The 22511-nt window shown below is 50.8% G+C and overlaps 1 protein-coding gene across 1 annotated transcript in view; it reads left to right on the top strand.

The window, feature by feature from the left end:
• Positions 1-22511, top strand: part of USP40 (ubiquitin specific peptidase 40) — a 145137-nt gene that overhangs the window by 101754 nt on the left and 20872 nt on the right. Inside the window, exons 21-23 of the mRNA XM_075317462.1 lie at positions 4009-4095; positions 6417-6453; positions 7617-7684. Coding sequence (XP_075173577.1) covers positions 4009-4095; positions 6417-6453; positions 7617-7684 — 192 coding nt within the window. The remainder of the gene's footprint in view (positions 1-4008; positions 4096-6416; positions 6454-7616; positions 7685-22511) is intronic.

Here is a 22511-nt window from a genome sequence, read left to right as displayed (position 1 = left end):
TCTGGCGGTGCGCTCTCTGCTGAGGCCCCGCCGTCATTCCATCAGGCACCTAATGCAGGTGCTGGGTCAGATGGTGGCGTCAATGGAGGCTGTTCCCTTTGCCCAGTTCCATCTGCGTCCTCTGCAGCTGGACATTCTCCGCTGTTGGGACAAGCGGACTTCCTCCTTGCACAGGTTAGTGGCTCTGTCGCCACATACCAGGGGCTCCCTTCAGTGGTGGCTTCGGCCCCTCTCTCTGTCTCAGGGACGCTCCTTCCTGGCCCCGTCCTGGGTGATCCTCACCACGGATGCCAGTCTATAAGGCTGGGGAGCGGTGTGTCTCCACCACCGAGCACAGGGCACTTGGACTCCGTCCGAATCAGCCCTCTCGATCAATGTGCTGGAAACCAGAGCTGTGCTTCTAGCTCTCCTAGCGTTTCACCACCTTTTGGCGGGCAAGCACATCCGAGTCCAGTTAGACAACGCGACAGCAGTTGCCTACATCAATCACCAAGGCGGGACACGCAGCCGCCTGGCAATGTTGGAGGTTCAACGCATCCTTCAATAGACGGAGGACTCCAAGTCCACCATATCCGCAGTCCACATCCCAGGCGTGGAAAACTGGGAAGCAGATTATCTCAGCCGTCAAACCGTGGACAGTGGCGAGTGGTCCCTGCATCTGGCAGTGTTTCGGTCAATCTGCTGCAAGTGGGGCACTCCGGAAGTGGATCTAATGGCATCCAGGCACAACAACAAGGTTCCGGTTTACGTGGCTCGCTCCCACGATCCTCAGGCCTTTGCAGCGGACGCTCTGGTTCAAGATTGGTCCCAGTTCCGTCTGGCCTACGTGTTTCCCCCTCTAGCTCTCTTGCCCAGAGTCCTGCGCAAGATCAGAATGGAGGGCCGTCGGGTCATAATCATTGCTCCAGACTGGCCCAGGCGAGCTTGGTACCCAGATCTGCTCCGTCTGTCCGTAGAGGTGCCGTGGCATCTCCCGGACCGCCCAGACCTTCTCTCACAAGGTCCGTTTTTCCGCCAGAATTATGCGGCTCTCAGATTGACGGCGTGGCTCTTGGGTCCTGGATCTTGACGGCTTCTGGTATTCCTCCTGAAGTCATCTCCACTATGACTCGGGCTCGGAAGTCTTCCTCGGCCAAAATCTATCACAGGACCTGGAGAATTTTCCTGTCCTGGTGTCGCTCTTCCGGCCATGCTCCTTGGCCTTTTTCCTTGCCGACCCTTCTGTCTTTTCTACAGTCCGGTCTGCAGCTAGGATTATCCCTCAATTCCCTCAAGGGACAAGTCTCGGCTCTGTCAGTGTTGTTCCAGCGGCGTATCGCCCGGCTGGCGCAGGTGCGCACCTTCATGCAGGGCGCGTCTCACATCATTCTGCCTTACCGGCGGCCCTTGGATCCCTGGGACCTCAATCTGGTCCTCACGGCCTTGCAGAAACCCCCCTTTGAGCCTCTTAGGGAGGTTTCTTTGTCTCGTCTTTCACAGAAGGTGGTCTTTCTAGTGGCCATAACTTCCCTCAGGAGAGTCTCTGATTTGGCTGCGCTCTCTTCGGAGTCACCTTTTTTGTTTTTTCATCAAGACAAGGTGGTTCTCCGTCCGACTCCGGACTTTCTCCCTAAGGTGGTTTCTCCTTTCCACCTTAACCAGGACATTTCCCTGCCTTCCTTTTGTCCGGCTCCTGTTCATCGCTTTCAAAAAGCGTTGCATACTCTGGATCTGGTGCGGGCGCTCCGGATCTATGTGTCTCGCACCGCTGTTCTTAGGCGGTGCACCTCTCTTTTTGTGCTAACCACAGGTCGGCGTAAGGGCCTCTCGGCTTCTAAGCCGACCTTAGCTCGTTGGATTAGGTCGGCCATTTCCGATGCCTCCCAGTGTACTCAGGTGCCTCCCCCGCCGGGGATCAAGGCACACTCGACCAGAGCTGTCGGTGCCTCTTGGGCTTTTAGGCACCAGGCTACGGCTCAGCAGGTCTGTCAGGCTGCCACTTGGACTAGTCTGCATACCTTTTCAAAGCACTACCAAGTGCATGCTCATGCTTCGGCAGATGCGAGCTTGGGCAGACGCATCCTTCAGGCGGCTGTCGCCCATTTGTGAAGTTAGGTTCCGCCTACTTCTCAGTTTTCTGTTTATTCCCACCCATGGACTGCTTTGAGACGTCCCAATGTCTGGGTCTCCCATAGGAACGATAAAGAAAAAGAGAATTTTGTTTACTTACCGTAAATTCTTTTTCTTATAGTTCCGTATTGGGAGACCCAGCACCCTCCCTGTTGCCTGTTGGCAGTTTCTTGTTCCGCGTGTTATCACCGGCTGTTGTTGTAGACAGAGGCTCCGGTTGTTCCGGTTCTTGCTCTATCTTTACTTGTGGGTGGCTATTCTCCTTCAGCTTTTGCACTAAACTGGCTAGATCTGGTTATCCAGGGGGTGTATATGCTCAGAGGGAGGAGCTACACTTTTTAGTGTAGTACTTTGTGTGTCCTCCAGAGGCAGAAGCTATACACCCAATGTCTGGGTCTCCCAATACGGAACTATAAGAAAAAGAATTTACGGTAAGTAAACAAAATTCTCTTTTTTATTTTTATTTTTTTCATCCCTATATACTTGAATAGATGAGTCATCCTGACAGCATTTTGGAATTTGGCATTTATTATATGTTCTATCTGTTTACAATTTATTTTAAAGGTATTTAGTTTTCTATGATGTCTTAAAGGGAACCTGTCACCAGATTTGGCCCCTATAAGCTGCGTCCACCACCAGTGAGCTTTTATATATAGCATTCTAGAATACTGTATGTAAGATCCCAGGCCGCTCTGTATAACGTAACAAACCACTTTTATACTACTCGCCTATGGAGCGATCCAGTCTGATGGGTATCGCTGCTCTCGGTCCGGTGCCTCCTCCATCTTCTGCGATCTCTGCCCTCCTGCCCAGCTCCATGCAGGACGCGTCTGGCGTCATTCACAGTAAGGCCTCTATTGCGCTCCTGTGCAGGTGCACTTTGATTTGCCAGGCTGAAGGCAGATCAAAGTACTGTAGTACTCATGCACGGGCGGTCTTTGACCTTTTCCCATGCATACGCATTAAAGTACTTTGCTTTGCCCTTAGCAGTCTCACTTTTTTCTTTTCATTTTAAATATGTAACTAGGTCACAGTTAGCAGTGGGGATCAGTAATGGGCCCTCTTCTTTTTAACATATTTATTAATGATCTTGTAGGGGGCATTGAGAGTAGAATTTTCAATTTTTGCCTTTCTTGAGAAATATAATATTACTGGTTATGTGCATAGATTCTGTAATTTGGGCATTGATCCAGGGAACTAGTCTGATTACCATATGTGGAGTCGGGAAATATTTTTTTCCTTTAATATGGCGCTTACTGTCTGCCACATGGAGTTATTTGCCTTCCTCTGGTTCAACATATTGGGTTAGGTCATGGGCTGAACTCTATGCACTTAAGTCTACTTTCAGCCTTAAACGCTATGAAGCTATGTAAAAGAATAAATAGTGCATACTGCGATTTTGTTTTTGTTTTGTTTTGGTTTTTCTTATTCATGCGGACATTGAGTGTATGAGGAAAAAAAACGCCAATGCAAAAACATTTGTCTGAATGCTGTCAATTTTCCTTAGACAGCACTTGAACTGAAATACAGTTGTGTGAACATAGCTTCATGGTCAGTGGGAGGTGCAGAAAAAGCCAAGTGCGTTTCACTGGTCTATTGACTTGAATGCACTATAATATATTGCTAGTATAGTGTTGGTAGATAATAGATGGAGGCATATAGGTACTTGGCTCACATTTTATCTGTGCATCATATAATGACTAATGGGTTGTCTTACCTTTTCTAATGGGTTTTTTTTATTTATGGATGTCAATAGATTGTCAGATTGGGAAACATTCACTTATTATCTTGGAACATAAAACATTTTGATCGTGTAACTGATGGATCATTGAAAATTACTGCCAGCACTAAGGAATGAGAGTCTGTTATAGTAACTGCATTGTTTGTATACATTCCCAGGTCTTCTTATCTTTTATTCTTGGCAATGATCTCCAGGAAGGACAGGAACAAGACATTATCCTCAATGAAACACTGACCGTAAAGGAGGTATATGTCCACACTTACTAAATGAATAGCATTACTTTGCAGTTCTAGATGTGATCTGGGGCAGATTAATTAAAGAGGTCCTTTCACCAAATTTTTCTTGTGGAACTGGACACATAATGTACAGTATATGTGTCTACAAGACAGAATAGGTTTTGTTTGCTGAGATATTAACAATTAAAATATTTGGCACCTAATGAGTTAAGGTTTGTTAAATCCAAGTGGGTGTTATCAGATGGTTTTCGCTGGGGGCGTGTACTTCTTTCTCCTGTACTTGATTAATTATTGGGGTGCTCGGGTACGCTTTGGGCTCGGCTGAGTATCACGGGTGCTCGGATTTCGTTTGTGAACAATCAAACACAATGAGCTGTCTCCCTTCAGTGAATGATGGGAGCCGACACCCTGGGAGAGCCGCCTGTTGTCTCTGTATGGCTGGCACTGGGGGTAAAAGACGTGTCTGGATGCTGAGTGTAAAAACAGAAAAAGAAATTCTCTGTTTATGGCTGGCTGTATGTGTATGTGGACTACCCAATAATTGACTTCCATTTTTCTCGTTACTCGAGTCAACCCAGTCAGAGTGTCTAATCTTCTTATTTCCAGTAAAGAACACTTCAGGTCATGACATTTTTCATTTATTTGTTGTTTCAGACCAGAATACAGTCAATTATTAACAAATTTGTGTGGGGAGGGAGGAGCTCTCGGGTGGGGAGGAGGGTGTTGAGTAGAGTTAAGGGAGAGGGGGTGGCAGGGTTGCCAGACTTTAAAAAGTACCACAAGGCTTCTCTTCTGCTGAGACTAATGGATTGGCAATTTAATAGGAGCACTAAACAATGGGTGAGTCTGGAGCAGGTTTGCTCCGAAACACCCCTGCGGTTCCTCCCGTGTTTCTCAGGGCATCCCTGAGGGTCTGGGATGTGGAGTGCAGGCGGGGATCTCTCTCAAGGGGTCCTGGTCCACTCTCACCGCTCTTCTCTAACCCGGAGTTCCCCCCAGGGATGGGAGTCGAGCGTTTCTTATGTTGGAGGAGGGGTGAGGACACACGGATAGCCCAGACTTTGCACGGTTTGGAAGTACCCCTTTTCGGCCCTTTTGCTCCCAGAGGGTCGGCATCCAACAGCTTGGCTGGAATACCTTCAACTTAGGTCCTTCTTGATGGTTGACAACAGACTTGGGCTTTTTGCGGCTCAGCCCACAAAATTTGAACAATTGTTTTTGCGGGAAGATTCTCCCAGGCATCTCTTGTCTCTGGTTTACTCCTTCCTGATTACAGAGGCGGACATGGGAGACCTTAAATATATTGAGAAGTGGAATAGAGATTTGGGGACTTGCATACCTGAGGAGGACTGGAAAAAGTCCTTTATCCTCACTTATAAATTTTCCATCGCCTGTGCAGCACAGGAAAAAAATTATAAGATTCTGACCCGTTGGTACAGGTGCCCGGATACTCTACACGCAATATTTCCCGGGGTCTCAGATAGCTGCTGGAGGTGCGGAAGGGGAAGGGGAACAATGCTGCATATCTGGTGGGACTGCCCATTGATACAACCTTTCTGGAAGTCCGTGTTCAAAGCATACGCTGTGATTTGCGGAGAGCAGTTGGTGGGTTCCCCTCAGATGGCGCTGCTTTCAATTCTCCCGGGATCGCTTAAATCACAGAAAGCGGGCCTTCTGAGATACTGTCTTACGGCGGCACGCATGGTGATCCCGAGATACTGGAGATCGACTGGGGTGCCATCTGTGAGGGAGTGGTATGCGGAGATGGCCATCATCCACATGATGGAGTCCTTAACGGCAGAAACCAATGACTCAGTGGATACATTTCTTAGGATCTGGACATCCTGGACCCTGGCTCTTGATTCCCTACCATTTCAGAACCTTATTGGTAACGCACGACACGTGTTACGTTAGTCCAATGTAGCGGCCCGAGTACTGGGGAGGTAATCCCTACCATGCCTTCCCTCCCTCTCTTTCTGTTGCTCTTCTCTCCCCCTTTTCCTTCTCTTTCCCCCTTGCTACTTTCCTTTCTCTCTGGTTCTCATTAAATCTTCAAATTTTTTCCTTTTTCTTTTTTGTTTTCGGCAGTAGCCTCGCTTTGTTTGAGGTGAAGTTCTCAATTGTAAGGAGATTGTCTGTATTATAAAAGAAGGTTACATGTCATATGCGTGCCTTATGATAGTAAGAGAAGAGGTGTTAGGATGTGGCTTATACTCTTCTCTGTAAGTTGACATGAAGTAATCACGTATATGAATCTTCTTTTTTTTTTCTTCCTGTAAATTCTCTTGTTTACTTTAATAAAGAAAGATTAAACATATTTGTTGTTTCAGTGCTTGGATCAGATGCTGCTGAGAGCTGGATTACCAGGTGAGACACAAAAAAGTTTCTTCATGGGAACCTATCACCCCGGAAAATGCAATATATCTGCAGGTATAGGGTCAGTTTGCTGTTAAATAGCATTACAATGCTGGCCATGTGCCTTTGGCCTAGGATACACAGCGAGAAAAACAGAGCAAGTGGAATGTGATAAAAAAAAATCGCATTCCACTCGGACCAATATTACTGTATGGGGCAACTCCCATGAGCGATTATTTTCTCAGCCCTAATCGGACAGAGAAAACAGTCGCAGCATACGAGCACCCATAGAAGTCTATGGGGCGAGAGAAACATTTCATGGCACTCGCATTACACCGGTGTAACGCGAGTACACTGCGAGAATCTCATCAGCAGGCAACGGAGGAGAGCGGGAGATAAATCCTTCCCTCCCCTCCTCAGCACCAGCCCTCCCACCGGAGCTGTGGTCTGATCGCATCATCGGACCACAGTCGCATGACACTCAGCTCCCGTGGTGCTGCGAGCGTGAGCTGAGTGTCATGCGAGGATCGCACATAACCAAGTGTGGCCTCAGCCTTACTGAATTTGTGACTACTGGGGAAGGGGGGGGGGGGGGGCGGGAAAAAAAGCTATTTCCTCCCATGACTGAAAGCTGGCAGCCCCCAGATGTTTTTCTTTCCAGCAGATTACCCCTATATCGGCAGTTACATCATATTTTCCGAGGGGACATGTTCCATTTAAATATAAACAGGAAATTGCTCACTTATTACCTATGACGATTTTCCACACCCACAGTGGCCTGATGTGTGGCACTTTATAACCATACATTGCCACTTTAACCCAGCACCCTCTGTATTTTCATACATTTCCCAGTGTAACGATCGTGCATCTTTATTCTTGTTCATCTAAAATTTTAGGGAAAAGTGCAAAAAGTAATTTCAGATCAAAAATGCTCAAACGTAACAATATATTCAATAAATGTGTAAAGTCAGTGTTCGGTGCCGTTTCACAGTATATACAGGCTATTTAGACACATTTGGGTTAATATGACATAGGAGCCATTTAAACATAAAATCTTCTAATAACACTTCTCATGGTCTCGAAATACAGAAACATAATGCAGTTCAAGAGAGCTCCAATTTTAGGTTTGAAGCTTTTGATACATTTTAGCTTTTTTTCTCCTTACTTTTTTTTAGGAGATGCTGGTTGTCACCTAAGAAAGATGGACTGGTGTTATGAAGCTGGAGATGCTCTGACTGAGGAGGTAAATCATGCTTACTTTTTTATACTTTTCATACATTTTTTGTACTTCTAATTCTTTTTTTGTTCTTCATGTAATTTGTTTCTATAAATCCTACATGCATGCGAAGTACCCTATCAAACTTTAAATGGGGTTTTCCAAGATTACCTAATTTATCACAAAATGAAGGGAGATCACAATAGCTCACCCGGTCAGGTAACTAAGTAATCATCACAGGACGCTGTGCACGGAAATATCATTAGGCTGAGGCTACACGGAGATTTGTGCTCGCATGACACTCGGCACACGAGCACAGCGGGAGCAGAGTGTCATGCGACTGTGGTCCGATCATGCAATCAGACCACAGCTGCTGAAGGGAGGACCGGCGCTGCGGAGAAGAGGGAGGATTTATCTCCCCATCTCCGTTGCCGGCTGATGCGAGAATTGCACTGCTCTCGTGTTACATCGGTGTGATGCGAGAGCAGTGTGATGTTTCTCTCACCACATAGACTTGTATGGGTGCAAATGGAACAGGATCTCATTTCTCTCGCAGTATTTTTTTTTTTTTTTATCACATTCCACTCGCACCGTTTTTCTTGTGTGTCCTAGGCCTTAAGGGGGTGTTACACGCAGCGATATCTCTATCGATATCGCTAGCGAGCATACCCGCCCCCATCGTTTGTGCGTCATGGGCAAATCGCTGCCCGTGGCACACAAAATCGTTAGAAGCGGTCACACGGACTTACCTGGCGAGCGACGCTGCTGTGGCCGGTGAACTGCCTGCTTTCTAAGGGGGCGTTCATGTGGCGTCACAGCGGCGTCACTAAGCACCCGCCCAATAGAAGCGGAGGGGCAGAGATGAGCGGCCGTAACATCCCGCCCACCTCCTTCCTTCCTCATTGCCGGTGGGCGCAAGTAAGCTGTAATTCGTCGTTCCCGGGGTGTCACACGTAGCGATGTGTGCTGCCTTGGGAAGGACTAACCACCTGCATCCTCAACAATCAACGATGTTTTGAAAATGAATGACGTGTCAACGATGAACGATTTGGTGAGTATTTTCCATCGTTAACAGCCGCTCGTTGATGTCACACGCAACGACGTCACTAACAATGCCGGATGTGCGTCACGGAATCCGTGACCCCGGCGATATATCGTTCGGTACGTTGTTGCGTGTAACGGAGCCTTTAGGCTGATTCCTGGGCGAAACAATATTGTATCCAGCTACCGCCAAGAAATGTATATTAAAAAAACTTTTTATTGATATTTTCTAAGAAAATGTAGAATTATAAAATAAAAACATTTGAGCTATGCATTTCGAACTTTAAAAATCACTAAGCATTTTACCGTTCAAAACACATAGGCCAAGGGTATCTATTTTATGACTCCACATTTTTGAAACCGATCAATAAAAAAAAACTATTTTAAGTCCTTGGCCACTTTAGAGTGCTTGGGATGCCATGTAAACAAGGCTGACTTTATTCATATGATTTGGAGGTGCCCAGTTACCTTTTTGCATGAGGTAGTCTCAACACTTTCCTCCTTCGTCTCCTTCCCAATCCCCCTGAACCCTTTGCTATGCCTTTTTAGGGTTCTGCATGAAGAGCCCTGGACCCATTACATTAAAATCCTTCTGTGGGAGACTCTTTTTATGGCAAGGAAACTTAGCCCTACGTTGGATGGGCAATTTCCACCCAACGGCTAGAGCATGGATAGAATTAGTTAATACAATTATCCCGTATGAACGGACTGTGTATTAAAACAGTGGATGTCCTGAGAAATGTTCTAAAGTATGGGATTTATGGGATTCCTCCCCTTTGACTGTGCCCACTTGAGTATGGTGCTGTGGGGAGCTTCTGTCTCTTCCCTCTGTTGTCCTGAGTATTCATGGTGTTGGCCCTGGGCTCGGTCGCCTACATAGCTTTCTATGGTCATTGAATGGTGGCAAAGAAGGGAATTTTGTTTACTTACCGTAAATTCCTTTTCTTCTAGCTCCTATTGGGAGACCCAGACAATCGGGTGTATAGCTTCTGCCTCCGGAGGCCACACAAAGTTATTACACTTTAAAAAGTGTAACCCCTCCCCTCTGCTATACACCCTCCCGTGCATCACGGGCCCCTCAGTTTTGGTGCCAAAGCAGGAAGGAGGAAACTTATAAATTGGTCTAAGGTAAATTCAATCCGAAGGATGTTCGGAGAACTGAACCATGAACCAAAGAACAATTGAACATGAACAACATGTGTACACAAAAGAACAACAGCCCGAAGGGAACAGGGGCGGGAGCTGGGTCTCCCAATAGGAGCTAGAAGAAAAGGAATTTACGGTAAGTAAACAAAATTCCCTTCTTCTTTGTCGCTCCATTGGGAGACCCAGACAATTGGGATGTCCAAAAGCAATCCCTGGGTGGGTAAAAGAATACCTCGATAAAAAGAGCCGAAAAACGGCCCCTTCTTACAGGTGGGCAATTGCCGCCTGAAGGACTCGCCTACCTAGGCTGGCGTCTGCCGAAGCATAGGCATGCACCTGATAGTGTTTTGTAAAAGTGTGCAGACTCGACCAGGTAGCCGCCTGACACACCTGTTGAGCCGTAGCCTGGTGCCGCAATGCCCAGGACGCACCTACAGCTCTGGTAGAATGGGCTTTTAGCCCTGAAGGAATCGGAAGCCCAGACGAACGGTAGGCTTCAAGAATCGGTTCCTTGATCCACCTAGCCAAGGTGAAAAGGGGATACCACCTTAGGGAGAAATTCCGGGACCGGACGCAGAACCACCTTATCCTGGTGAAACACCAGGAAGGGGGCTTTGCATGACAGCGCTGCTAGCTCAGACACTCTCCGAAGTGATGTGACTGCCAGTAGGAAGGCCCCCTTCTGCGAAAGGCGAGATAGAGAGACCTCCCGCATCGGCTCGAAAGGTGGCTTCTGGAGAGCCGTCAGTACTCTGTTAAGATCCCAGGGTACTAGCGGACGCCTGTAAGGTGGAACTATGTGGCAAACCCCCTGCAGGAACGTGCGGACCTGCGGAAGCCTGGCTAGACGCTTTTGAAAATAAAACACCAAAAGCGCCGATACTTGTCCCTTGAGAGAGCCGAGCGACAAGCCCTTGTCTATTCCGGATTGAAGGAAAGAAAGAAAAGTGGGCAAGGCAAACGGTCATGGAGTAAAACCCTGATCAGAGCACCAGGATAAGAAGATCCTCCAAGTCCTGTGGTAGGTCTTGGCGGACATTGGTTTCCTGGCCTGCCTCATGGTGGCAATGACATCTTGAGATAACCCTGAGGACGCTAGGAGCCAGGACTCAATGGCCACACAGTCAGGTTGAGGGCCGCAGAATTCAGATGGAAAAATGGCCCTTGAGACAGCAAGTCTGGTCAGTCTGGGAGTGCCCACGGTTGACCCACCGTGAGGTGCCACAGATCCGGGTACCATGATCTCCTCGGCCAGTCTGGAGCGACGAGGATGGCGCGACGGCAGTCGGACCTGATCTTGCGTAGCACTCTGGGCAGAAGTGCCAGAGGGGGAAATACATAAGGCAGTCGAAACTGCGACCAGTCCTGAACTAACGCGTCTGCCGCCATAGCTCTGTGATCCTTGGACCGAGTCATGAATGCCGGGACTTTGTTGTTGTGCCGAGACGCCATTAGATCGACGTCCGGCGTTCCCCAGCGGCAACAGATCTCCAGAAACACGTCCGGGTGAAGAGACCATTCCCCTGCGTCCATGCCCTGGCGACTGAGAAAATCTGCTTCCCAGTTTTCTACGCCCGGGATGTGAACTGCGGAGATGGTGGAGGCTGTGGCTTCCGCCCACAGCAGAATCCGCTGAACTTCTCGGAAGGCTTGACGACTGCGTGTGCCGCCCTGGTGGTTGAAGTACGCAACCGCCGTGGCGTTGTCCGACTGTATTCGGATCTGCCTGCCCTCCAGCCACCGCTGGAACGCCTTTAGGGCTAGATACACTGCCCTTATCTCCAGAACGTTGATCTGAAGGGAGGACTCTGTCGGAGTCCAGGTTCCCTGAGTCCTGTGGTGGAGGAAGACCGCTCCCCACCCTGACAGACTCGCGTCCGTCGTGACCACAGCCCAGGATGGGGGTAAGAAGGATTTTCCTTTCGACAAGGAAGTGGGAAGAAGCCACCACTGAAGAGAGGTTTTGGCTGTCCGTGACAGCAAAACTTTCCTGTCTAGGGACTTCGACTTTTTGTCCCATTTGCGGAGGATGTCCCATTGAAGTGGACACAGATGAAACTGCGCAAAAGGAACTGCCTCCATTGCTGCAACCATCTTCCCTAGGAAGTGCATAAGGCGCCTCAAAGGGTGTGACTGACCCCGAAGAAGAGAATGTACCCCTGTTTGTAGTGAACGCTGTTTGTCCAGCGGGAGCTTCACTATCGCTGAAAGGGTATGAAACTCCATCCCGAGGTAAGTCAGCGATTGGGTCGGTGTCAAATTTGACTTAGGGAAATTGATGATCCACCCGAACCTCTGGAGATTCTCCAGAGTAACGGTCAGGCTGTGTCGACATGCCACCTTGGAGGGTGCCTTGACTAGAAGATCGCCTAAGGAAGGGATCACCAAGTGGCCCTGAGAGTGCAGGACCGCCACCACTGCTGCCATGACCTTGGTGAAGACCCATGAGGCTGTCGCCAGGCCGAATGGCAGTGCCACGAACTGAAAGTGTTCGTCCTTGATGGCGAAACGCAGAAAGCGTTGATGCTCGGGAGCAATCGGCACATGGAGATAAGCATCCCTGATGTCGATTGATGCTAGGAAGTCTCCTTGTGACATCGAGGCGATGACCGAGCGGAGAGATTCCATCCGGAACCTTCTGGTGCTCACATGCTTGTTGAGCAGCTTGAGGTCTAGAATGGGACGGAATGATTCGTCCTTTTTTTTTTTTTTTTTTTTTTTTGGCACCACGAACAAGTTGGAGTAGGAGCCGTGACCATGTTCCTGAGGGGGAACGGGGATCACAACTCCTTCTGCCTTCAGAGTGTTTACCGCCTGAAAAAGTGCATCGGCTCGTTCGGGGGGCGGAGAAGTTCTGAAGAAACGAGTCGGAGGACGAGAGCTGAACTCTATCCTGTAACCGTGAGACAGAATGTCTCTCACCCATCGGTCTTGGACATGTGGCAACCAGGCGTCGCAAAAGCGGAAGAGCCTGCCACCGACCGAGGATGCGGTTTGTGGCGGCCAAAAGTCATGAGGAGGCCGCCGTGGGGGCGGTTCCTCCGGTGGTCTTTTTAGGACGTGACTTAGACCACCATGCAGAAGAGTTGCTCTGGCCCTTCTGTGACCTGTTGGACGTGGAGGAATGGGACCTGGCTGAGGGTTGGTTTAGACTGGGGTAAGGACGAGTCCTTTCCCTTGGATTGCTTGATAATTTCGTCCAATTGCTCGCCAAACAAGCGGTCGCCGGAAAATGGCAAACCGGTTAAGAACTTCTGGGAAGCAGAGTCTGCCTTCCATTCGCGTAGCGACATGGCCCTGCGGACTGCCACCGAATTGGCGGATGCTCCGCTGAACGGCTCACCGAGTCGAGGACGGCGTTCATGGCGTAGGACGAAAAAGCCGACGCCTGAGAAGTCGAAGACACGACCTGCGGAGTAGCGGTGCGTGTGACCGCATTAATCTCAGACAGACAAGCTGAGATAGCTTGGAGCGCCCACACGGCTGCAAACGCTGGAGCAAAAGACGCACCTATGGCTTCATAGATGGATTTCATCAGGAGCTCTATTTGCCTGTCAGTGGCATCTTTGAGCGATGAGCCATCAGCCACTGATACCACGGATCTAGCCGCCAGCCTAGAGACTGGAAGATCCACTTTGGGACACTGAGCCCAACCCTTAACTACTTCAGGTGGGAAGGGATAACGTGTGTCATTAAGGCGCTTAGTAAAGCGCTTGTCCGGATATGCTCTGTGCTTCCGGACAGCATCCCTGAAGTTAGAGTGATCGTGCACGTTTGGGAAACCTAAACTGGTGTTTCTCCTGTTGTGAAGCTGACTCCTCAACAGTGGAGTTGGAGGAGAAAGTTCTAGCACCTGGTTAATGGACGCTATAAGGTCATTTACAATGGCGTCTCCTTCAAGTGTATCAAGATTGAGAGCACCGTCCGGATCAGAGCCCTGAGCTGCGATCTCCGCTTCATCCTCCAGAGAGTCCTCATGCTGAGACCCTGAGCAGCGTGATGAAGTGGATGAAGGTCCCCAGCGAGCCCGCTTAGACGGTCTGGGACTGCGGTCCGAGTCGAAGTCCTCACCGTGGGACCTATGTGTCACCTCAGGAGCAGTTTGCTGCTCCAACCGAGGGGGACCTGGGGTCAATGATTCACCAGTGCCCGGGGCCTGTGTTACCGGTCTGGACTGCAAAGCTTCTAGTATCTTAGCAGACCATTTGTCCATAGACTGAGCCATGGAATGTGAAAGGGACTCAGAAAGTTTCTCAGCCAACACTGCAAACTCTGTCCCTGCCACCTGGACAGTGGCAGCCGGTGGCTCTACCTGAGCCGAGGGTCCCACCAGTGCCTGAGGCTCCGGCTGAGTGAGTGTCACAGGGGCCGAGCATTGCACACAATGAGGGTAGGTGGAACCTGCAGGTAACATAGCCGCACAAGAGGTACAAGTTGCAAAATAAGCTTGTGCCTTGGCACCCTTGCTTTTTGCAGACGACATGCTGTTATCTCTTCATAGCAAACAGTGAGGGTATATAGCCAAGCAAATACTGCGGCCGAGCAGAGCAAATGTATACCCAATATGGATATATATATATATATACACTGCGGCACCTAGGGGGGCCAGCACCTGTAACAGGTGCGGATTACCGACCGTTCTCAGCGGTTGTGTGTCCCCCAGATACCCTGCCTGGGCTTCCCAGAGTTGTGGAACTCTATCTGAAGTTCTCCTCCGGCAGCAGCGCTGATAACAATGGCTTCCAGCGTTCTATGAGGAGGAGGGAGCCGTGGGCGTGCCTCAGAAAGTGCGGGAATCTGGTGCCCCACGGTGCTCAGTGAGGGGGGAGGAGAATACGAAGTATGCTCCAGCCCTCAGCGCTGACGTTCAGTCTAGCGTCCCGCCCTTACCCCTGACTGGCAGGCCCGGGGGCGGGAATATGCGGTACTAGGCCTCAGAAGCCGGGGACTCAATTTATAAGCGCGGCCGGCAAACAAGCGCGGTCGGCGCGGTAGTCCCGGCGCCATTAAACACCCAGCAGCTGCTGCAGCATCCGATACACAGGCGCTCTATGCGCCGTCCCCAAGGGGACCAGAGTACCTCAGAGAAGCAGGGCCTTGTCCCTGATGATATCCAGTCTCCTGTCCGTCAGGTTCCCACAGGGGCTGCGGAGGGAGCCCGGTCCCAGTGCATGGTGACCGGTTAGGATCCCACTTCTCCCAGAGCCAGTACTGGATGGGGAAGGATAACTGCATGTGGCTCCAGCCTTTGTACCCGCAATGGGTACCTCAACCTTAACAGCACCGCCGACCAAAGTGGGGTGAGAAGGGAGCATGCCGGGGGCCCTGGGGCCCTCTTTTCTTCCATCCGATAAAGTCAGCAGCTGCTGCTGACTAAAATGTGGAGCTTGCGTGAATGTGTGCCTCCTTCAACACAAAGCAAAAAACTGAGGGGCCCGTGATGCACGGGAGGGTGTATAGCAGAGGGGAGGGGTTACACTTTTTAAAGTGTAATAACTTTGTGTGGCCTCCGGAGGCAGAAGCTATACACCCGATTGTCTGGGTCTCCCAATGGAGCGACAAAGAAACAGATATTTTGCTATGCAAATTTATCTCTGTTCTTTCTGTTGTTTGTTATTTCAGGGATTTTATTATGTGGCTTGCTCATGTTATATGGTAACTTTGGCGCTTATATTGTCATATTACTGTGTTTCACTGCATCGTCCATTACAGTGCTGCAATCCTTTTTTCATCTTGCGTCCATATGCATTATGTACCTGCTATTTTCTTTGTCGCTCCATTGGGAGACCCAGACAATTGGGTGTATAGCTTCTGCCTCCGGAGGCCACACAAAGTATTACACTTTAAAAAGTGTAACCCCTCCCCTCTGCCTATACACCCTCCCGTGGATCACGGGCTCTTCAGTTTTATGCTTTGTGTGGAAGGAGGCACACATCCACTCATGCATTCTCAACTTAGTTATGTCGGTTGGAAGAAAAGAGGGCCCCCACAGGGCCCCCGGCATGTTCCCTTCTCACCCCACTACGTCGGCGGTGTTGTTAAGGTTGAAGTACCCATTGCGGGTACAGAGGCTGGAGCCACATGCCGTCTCCTTCACCATCCCTTAAGCGGCTCTGGGAGAAGTGGGATCCTAAGCGGTCATCCATTTACTGGGACCGTGCTCCATCCGCAGCCCCTGTGGGAACCTGCCGGACCGGAGCCTCTTCAACCTCAGGGACCGGGCCCTGCAACTCAAAGGTACTCTGTGTCCCCAGAGGGGACTGTGCAGGGAGCGCACCTTCTTCCCGGAAGCCGCGGCGGCTGCTGAATTCAGGAGGCCGGTGGACTTCCGCGCCGACCGTGCCTGCTTGTCGGGCGTGGTCTCAAATTTAGTCCCCGGCTTCATCGCGGCCTAGTCGCAAAAATCCCGCCCCCGGGCCTGCCTGTCAGGGGTAAGGGCGGGATTACCGACCTGACGTCTGATGTGAGGGCTGGAGCATCCTGCATGTTTCCTCCCCCCTCACTGATCACTGTGGGGACCCCAGATTCCCGCACTTTGCTGGCGCCGCCCATGGCTCCACTCCTCCCCTGAGAGCTCCGGCAGCCATTCTTTGGCATTCTGCCGGTGGAGGATTCTCAGTGAACAGCTCTGCAGCTCCGGGGGATCCAAGGCAGGGAATCTGGAGGACACACTCCGCTTGTTAGCGGTCGGTAAGCCACACCGGTCACCCGGTGCTGGTCCCCCTAGGGTGCCGGATTAGATACGTATATATCTATATCTATCTGTTCGGTGGGCTGTATACCCCTTTCCCATATACACTCAGTGATCACTCTCCTAGAAGACAACAGCATGTCGTCCACAAGGAGCAAAGCTGCTAAGGCACAGGGTTTTTTTGCGGCCTGTACCTCTTGTGGGGCTATGTTACCTGCGGGTTCCACCTACCCTCACTGTGAGCAATGCTCGACCCCTGTTTCGCTTGCTCAGCCGGAGCCTCGGACACTGGTGGGCCCCTCGGCTCATGTAGACCCCCCTGCTCCCCCTGACCAGACTGCAGGGACAGAGTTCGCCTCTTTTGCTGAGAAACTCTCTGAGTCACTTTCTCAATCCATTGCACAGTCTATGGACAAATGGTCTTCTAAGCTGCTAGAGGCTTTGCAGTCCAGACCGGACCTTTCACAGGCCCCGGCCCCTGTTGGCTCGTCGCCTCCAAGCCCCTCTCGGTCCGCGCCACAGCGCGCTCATAGGTTGGCCCCTCGGTCTCAGGCGGAAGACTCCTGCCCGGACCGTAGTCCTAGACCGGCTAAGCGGCCTCGCTGGGACTCTTCCCCGACTTCCTCTCACTGCTCGGGATCCCAGCTTGAGGACTCTCTGGAGGACGAGGCGGACGTCGCAGCTCAGGGCTCTGACCCTGACGTCGCCCTTAACCTTGATACACCTGAGGGGGACGCCTTAGTAAATGATCTTATCTCGTCCATCAACCAGGTGTTAGATCTCTCTCCCCCGCCTCCTCCTGTAGAGGAGTCGGCGTCTCAGCAGGAGAAACACCAGTTTCGGTTCCCCAAACGTACACGCAATACGTTTTTTGATCACTCTAACTTCAGGGACGCTGTCCAGAAGCCCAGAGCGGTCCCGGACAAGCGCTTTACTAAGCGCCTCACTGACACGCGTTACCCCTTCCCATCTGAAGTCGTTAAGGGTTGGGCTCACTGTCCCAAGGTGGATCCTCCAGTCTCAAGATTGGCGGCTAGATCCGTGGTGTCGGTTGCAGATGGCTCATCGCTAAAGGATGCCACTGACAGACAGATTGAGCTCCTGGTGAAGTCCATCTATGAGGCCACGGGCGCGTCTTTTGCCCCGGCCTTTGCAGCCGTGTGGGCACTCCAAGCTATCTCGGCTTGTCTGACTGAGATTAATGCTGTCACACGTAATTCTGCTCCGCAATTTGCGTCTTTGACCTCTCAGGCGTCAGCCTTTTCATCCTACGCCATGAACGCCGTCCTGGACTCTGCTAGCCGTACAGCTGTAGCATCCGCTAACTCTGTGGCAGTCCGCAGGGCCATGTGGCTGCGCGAATGGAAGGCAGATTCGGCTTCCAAGAGGTTCTTAACCGGTTTGCCGTTTTCTGGCGACCGTTTGTTTGGCGAACGATTGGATGAGATTATTAAGGAATCCAAAGGAAAGGATTCCTCCTTACCCCAGGCCAAACCTAAGAGACCTCAACAGAGAAAGGTTCAATCGAGATTTCGGTCCTTTCGTCCCTCCACCAAGTCCCAATCCTCTTCGTCCAACAGGCCGGAGAAAGGCCAGAGGAACTCCGATGCGTGGCGATCCAAGTCTCGCCCACAAAAGGCCGCAGGAGGTACTGCCTCCAAGACGGCTTCCTCATGACTCTCGGCCTCCCCTGACCGCATCCTCGGTCGGTGGCAGGCTCTCCCGCTTTGGCGACGCCTGGTGGCCACATGTTCAAGACCGATGGGTGAGAGACATTCTGTCTCATGGTTACAGGATAGAGTTCAGCTCTCGTCCTGCGGCTCGCTTCTTCAGAACCTCTCCGCCCCCCGCTCAGGCAGACGCACTTTTTCAGGCAGTAGCCGCTCTAAAGATGGAAGGAGTTGTGATCCCCGTTCCCCTTCAGGAACGTGGTCGCGGATTTTACTCCAACTTGTTTGTGGTGCCAAAAAAGGATGGGTCATTCCGTCCCGTTCTGGACCTCAAGCTACTCAACAGACATGTGAGAACCAGACGGTTCCGGATGGAATCTCTCCGCTCGGTCATCGCCTCAATGTCACAAGGAGACTTCCTAGCATCGATCGACATCAAGGATGCTTATCTCCATGTACCGATCGCACCCGAGCATCAACGTTTCCTGCGTTTCGCCATCGGGGACTAACACCTCCAGTTCGTGGCATTGCCTTTCGGCTTGGCGACAGCACCACGGGTTTTCACCAAAGTCATGGCATCCGTTGTGGCGGTCCTGCATTCTCAGGGCCACTCGGTGATTCCCTACTTGGACGATCTCCTAGTCAGGGCCCCGTCTCGGGTGGCGTGTCAACAAAGTCTATCTGTCGCTCTGGCGACTCTCCAGCGGTTCGGGTGGATCATCAACTTCCCGAAATCCAAGTTGACACCGACCCAATCACTGACGTACCTTGGGATGGAGTTTCATGCCCAGCAAGCGTTAGTCAAGCTTCCGAGCGACAAACAGCTTTCTCTGCAGGCAGGGGTGCAATCCCTTCTTCGGAGTCAGTCACACCCCTTAAGGCGCCTCATGCACTTCCTGGGGAAGATGGTGGCAGCTATAGAGGCAGTCCCGTTCGCGCAATTCCATCTTCGGCCACTCCAATGGGACATTCTCCGCAAATGGGATAGGAGTTCGGCTTCCCTCGACAGGAACGTCTCTCTTTCCCTTGCAACCAAGACGTCACTTCAGTGGTGGCTCCTTCCCAACTCTCTGTCACAGGGAAAATCCTTCCTACCCCCAACCTGGGCTGTGGTCACCACGGACGCGAGCCTGTCAGGGTGGGGAGCGGTTTTTCTCCACCACAGGGCTCAGGGAACCTAGACTCTGATAGAGTCATCCCTTCAGATCAATATTCTGGAGATAAGGGCAGTGTATCTAGCCCTATTGGCTTTTCATCGGTGGCTGGAGGGCAGGCAGATCCGTATCCAGTCGGACAACGCCACTGCCGTTGCATACATCAACCACCAAGGCGGCACTCGCAGTCGTCAACCCTTCCAGGAAGTCCGACGGATTCTGCAGTGGGTGGAAGCCACAGCTTCCACCATCTCCGCAGTTCACATCCCGGGCGTAGAAAACTGGGAAGCAGATTTTCTCAGTCGTCAGGGCATGGACGCGGGGGAATGGTCTCTGCACCCAGACGTGTTTCGAGAGATCTGTCGCCGCTGGGGAACGCCGGACGTCGATCTCATGGCGTCACGGCACAACAACAAAGTCCCGGCATTCATGGCACGGTCTCGGGATCACAGAGCTCTGGCGGCGGACGCGTTAGTTCAGGATTGGTCGCAGTTTCGACTGCCTTATGTGTTTCCTCCTCTGGCGATGCTGCCCAGAGTGTTACGCAAGATCAGGTCCGACTGCCATCGCGCCATTCTCGTCGCTCCAGACTGGCCGAGGCGGTCGTGGTACCCGGATCTGTGGCATCTCACGGTGGGTCAACCGTGGGCGCTTCCAGACTGCCCAGACTTGCTGTCACAAGGCCCGTTTTTCCATCTGAATTCTGTGGCCCTCAACCTGACTGTGTGGCCATTGAGTCCTGGCTCCTAGCGTCTTCAGGGTTATCTCAGGATGTCATTGCCACCATGAGACAGGCCAGGAAGCCTACATCCGCCAAGATCTATTATAGGTCTTGGCAAATCTTCCTATCCTGGTGCGCTAATAACGGTTTTACTCCATGGCCGTTTGCCTTACCCACTTTTCTTTCATTCCTTCAATCCGGAATGGACAAGGGTTTGTCACTTGGCTCTCTCAAGGGCCAAGTATCGGCGCTCTCCGTGTTTTTTCAAAAGCGCCTAGCCAGGCTTCCGCAGGTCCGCACGATCCTGCAGGGAGTTTGCCACATAGTCCCACCTTACAAGCGTCCGCTGGAACCCTGGGATCTTAACAGGGTGCTAACGGCTCTTCAGAAACCACCTTTCGAGCCGCTGCGGGATGTCTCTCTTTCACGTCTTTCGCAGAAGGTGGCCTTTCTAGTGGCAGTCACATCACTTCGGAGAGTGTCTGAGCTAGCAGCGCTATCATGCAAAGCCCCCTTCCTGGTGTTTCACCAGGATAAGGTGGTTCTGCGTCCGGTCCCGGAATTTCTCCCTAAGGTGGTATCCCCTTTTCATCTCAATCAGGATATCTCCTTGCTTTCATTTTGCCCTAATCCAATTCACCAGTGTGAAAAGGATTTGCACTCTTTGGATCTTGTGAGAGCACTCCGGCTCTACGTGTCTCGCACGGCGCCCCTGCGTCGTTCAGATGCGCTCTTTGTCCTTGTCGCTGGCCAGCGTAAGGGCTCGCAGGCTTCCAAGTCAACCTTGGCTCGGTGGATCAAGGAACCGATTCTCGAAGCCTACCGTTCTTCTGGGCTTCCGCTTCCTTCAGGGCTGAAAGCCCATTCTACCAGAGCCGTGGGTGCGTCCTGGGCATTGCGGCACCGGGCTACGGCTCAGCAGGTGTGTCAGGCAGCTACGTGGTCTAGTCTGCACACTTTCACGAAACACTATCAAGTGCATACCTATGCTTCGGCAGACGCCAGTCTAGGTAGGCGAGTCCTTCAGGCGGCGGTTGCCCACCTGTAAGAGGGGGCCGTTTTTTCGGCTCTTTTTATTGAGGTATTCTTTTACCCACCCAGGGACTGCTCTTGGACGTCCCAATTGTCTGGGTCTCCCAATGGAGCGACAAAGAAGAAGGGAATTTTGTTTACTTACCGTAAATTCCTTTTCTTCTAGCTCCTATTGGGAGACCCAGCACCCGCCCCTGTACCCTTCGGGCTGGTTGTTTTTTTGTGTACACATGTTGTTCATGTTGAATTGTTCTTTTGGTTCATTGTTTGCAGTTCTCCGAACATCCTTCGGATTGCATTTACCCTAGACCAATTTATAAGTTTTCTCCTTCCTGCTTTTGCACCAAAACTGAGGAGCCCGTGATCCACGGGAGGGTGTATAGGCAGAGGGGAGGGGTTACACTTTTTAAAGTGTAATACTTTGTGTGGCCTCCGGAGGCAGAAGCTATACACCCAATTGTCTGGGTCTCCCAATAGGAGCTAGAAGAAAAGGAATTTACGGTAAGTAAACAAACTTCCCTTCTTTTTTGCATTTTAGTAAACTAATTTTAAAAAAACTATTTTAATATAGATTGTTTGGGGGGGGCAGTAGCTTGATAAGTCCTCCTTTTATACAACATTACTAAATTGATAACTAGTGATGACAAAATACTAAATAATCGGGTTTAACTTAGTACTAAGTATTCACTATGAATATCTTGAAGATTTCCCTGAAAAATGCTCCGGTTCCTTATTGTCTTGCATTAGGTTCATTATTCGTGACAAATACTGGAATAGTACTCTGTATTCGGTACGAATAATCCAAACCCAAATATTTAGTATTCCACACTATGAAGAAAAAGACCTGGATCGCACATCCCAAAAAATACAATGATCTAAAGCCGCTAAGCAAAAAATTAAATAGAACAGGAGGTTCTTTTGTTACCATTCTGATCAGATTGTATTAAGCCCACTGCCACTTCACGGCAAACCTCTTGAGTGGGTCCCTATCCTAATCCTTTTAGTGCGGCACTGTGCACTAACCACTGGTGCAGCGACAAAGCGCCAGCAGGGCAGGCGACCCGGTGCCTCACTGTGCCCATGCTGCAAGACGAAGCCCCCAAGGCTCCAGGCCGCACCGCCCCACTGACACGACACCAACACAACAGCGGCCACCGCACAGCACCAACAGTGAGAGGAGCTGCGCACTCACCTCCCACTGGCTCCAATATGTGAACTGAGAGCAAAAAAAGGCTGAACTCTCTTGCAGTCTCCTGCTGATTAAAATCAACTGTGCCAAATGGGACCTTATGTGCTATTACATTTTTTGCCTAGCGGCTTTAGATCATTGTATTTTTTGGGATGTGCGATCCATCTCTTTTTCTTCATAGTCTGTTATACAACATTCTATCCCTCTCTT

The sequence above is a fragment of the Anomaloglossus baeobatrachus genome, chromosome 7 (genome assembly GCF_048569485.1).
Source record: "Anomaloglossus baeobatrachus isolate aAnoBae1 chromosome 7, aAnoBae1.hap1, whole genome shotgun sequence".
Taxonomy (NCBI): Eukaryota; Metazoa; Chordata; class Amphibia; order Anura; family Aromobatidae; genus Anomaloglossus; species Anomaloglossus baeobatrachus.
Note: the sequence above shows the minus strand (reverse complement) of the source record. Positions and strands in the feature narration are given on the sequence as shown.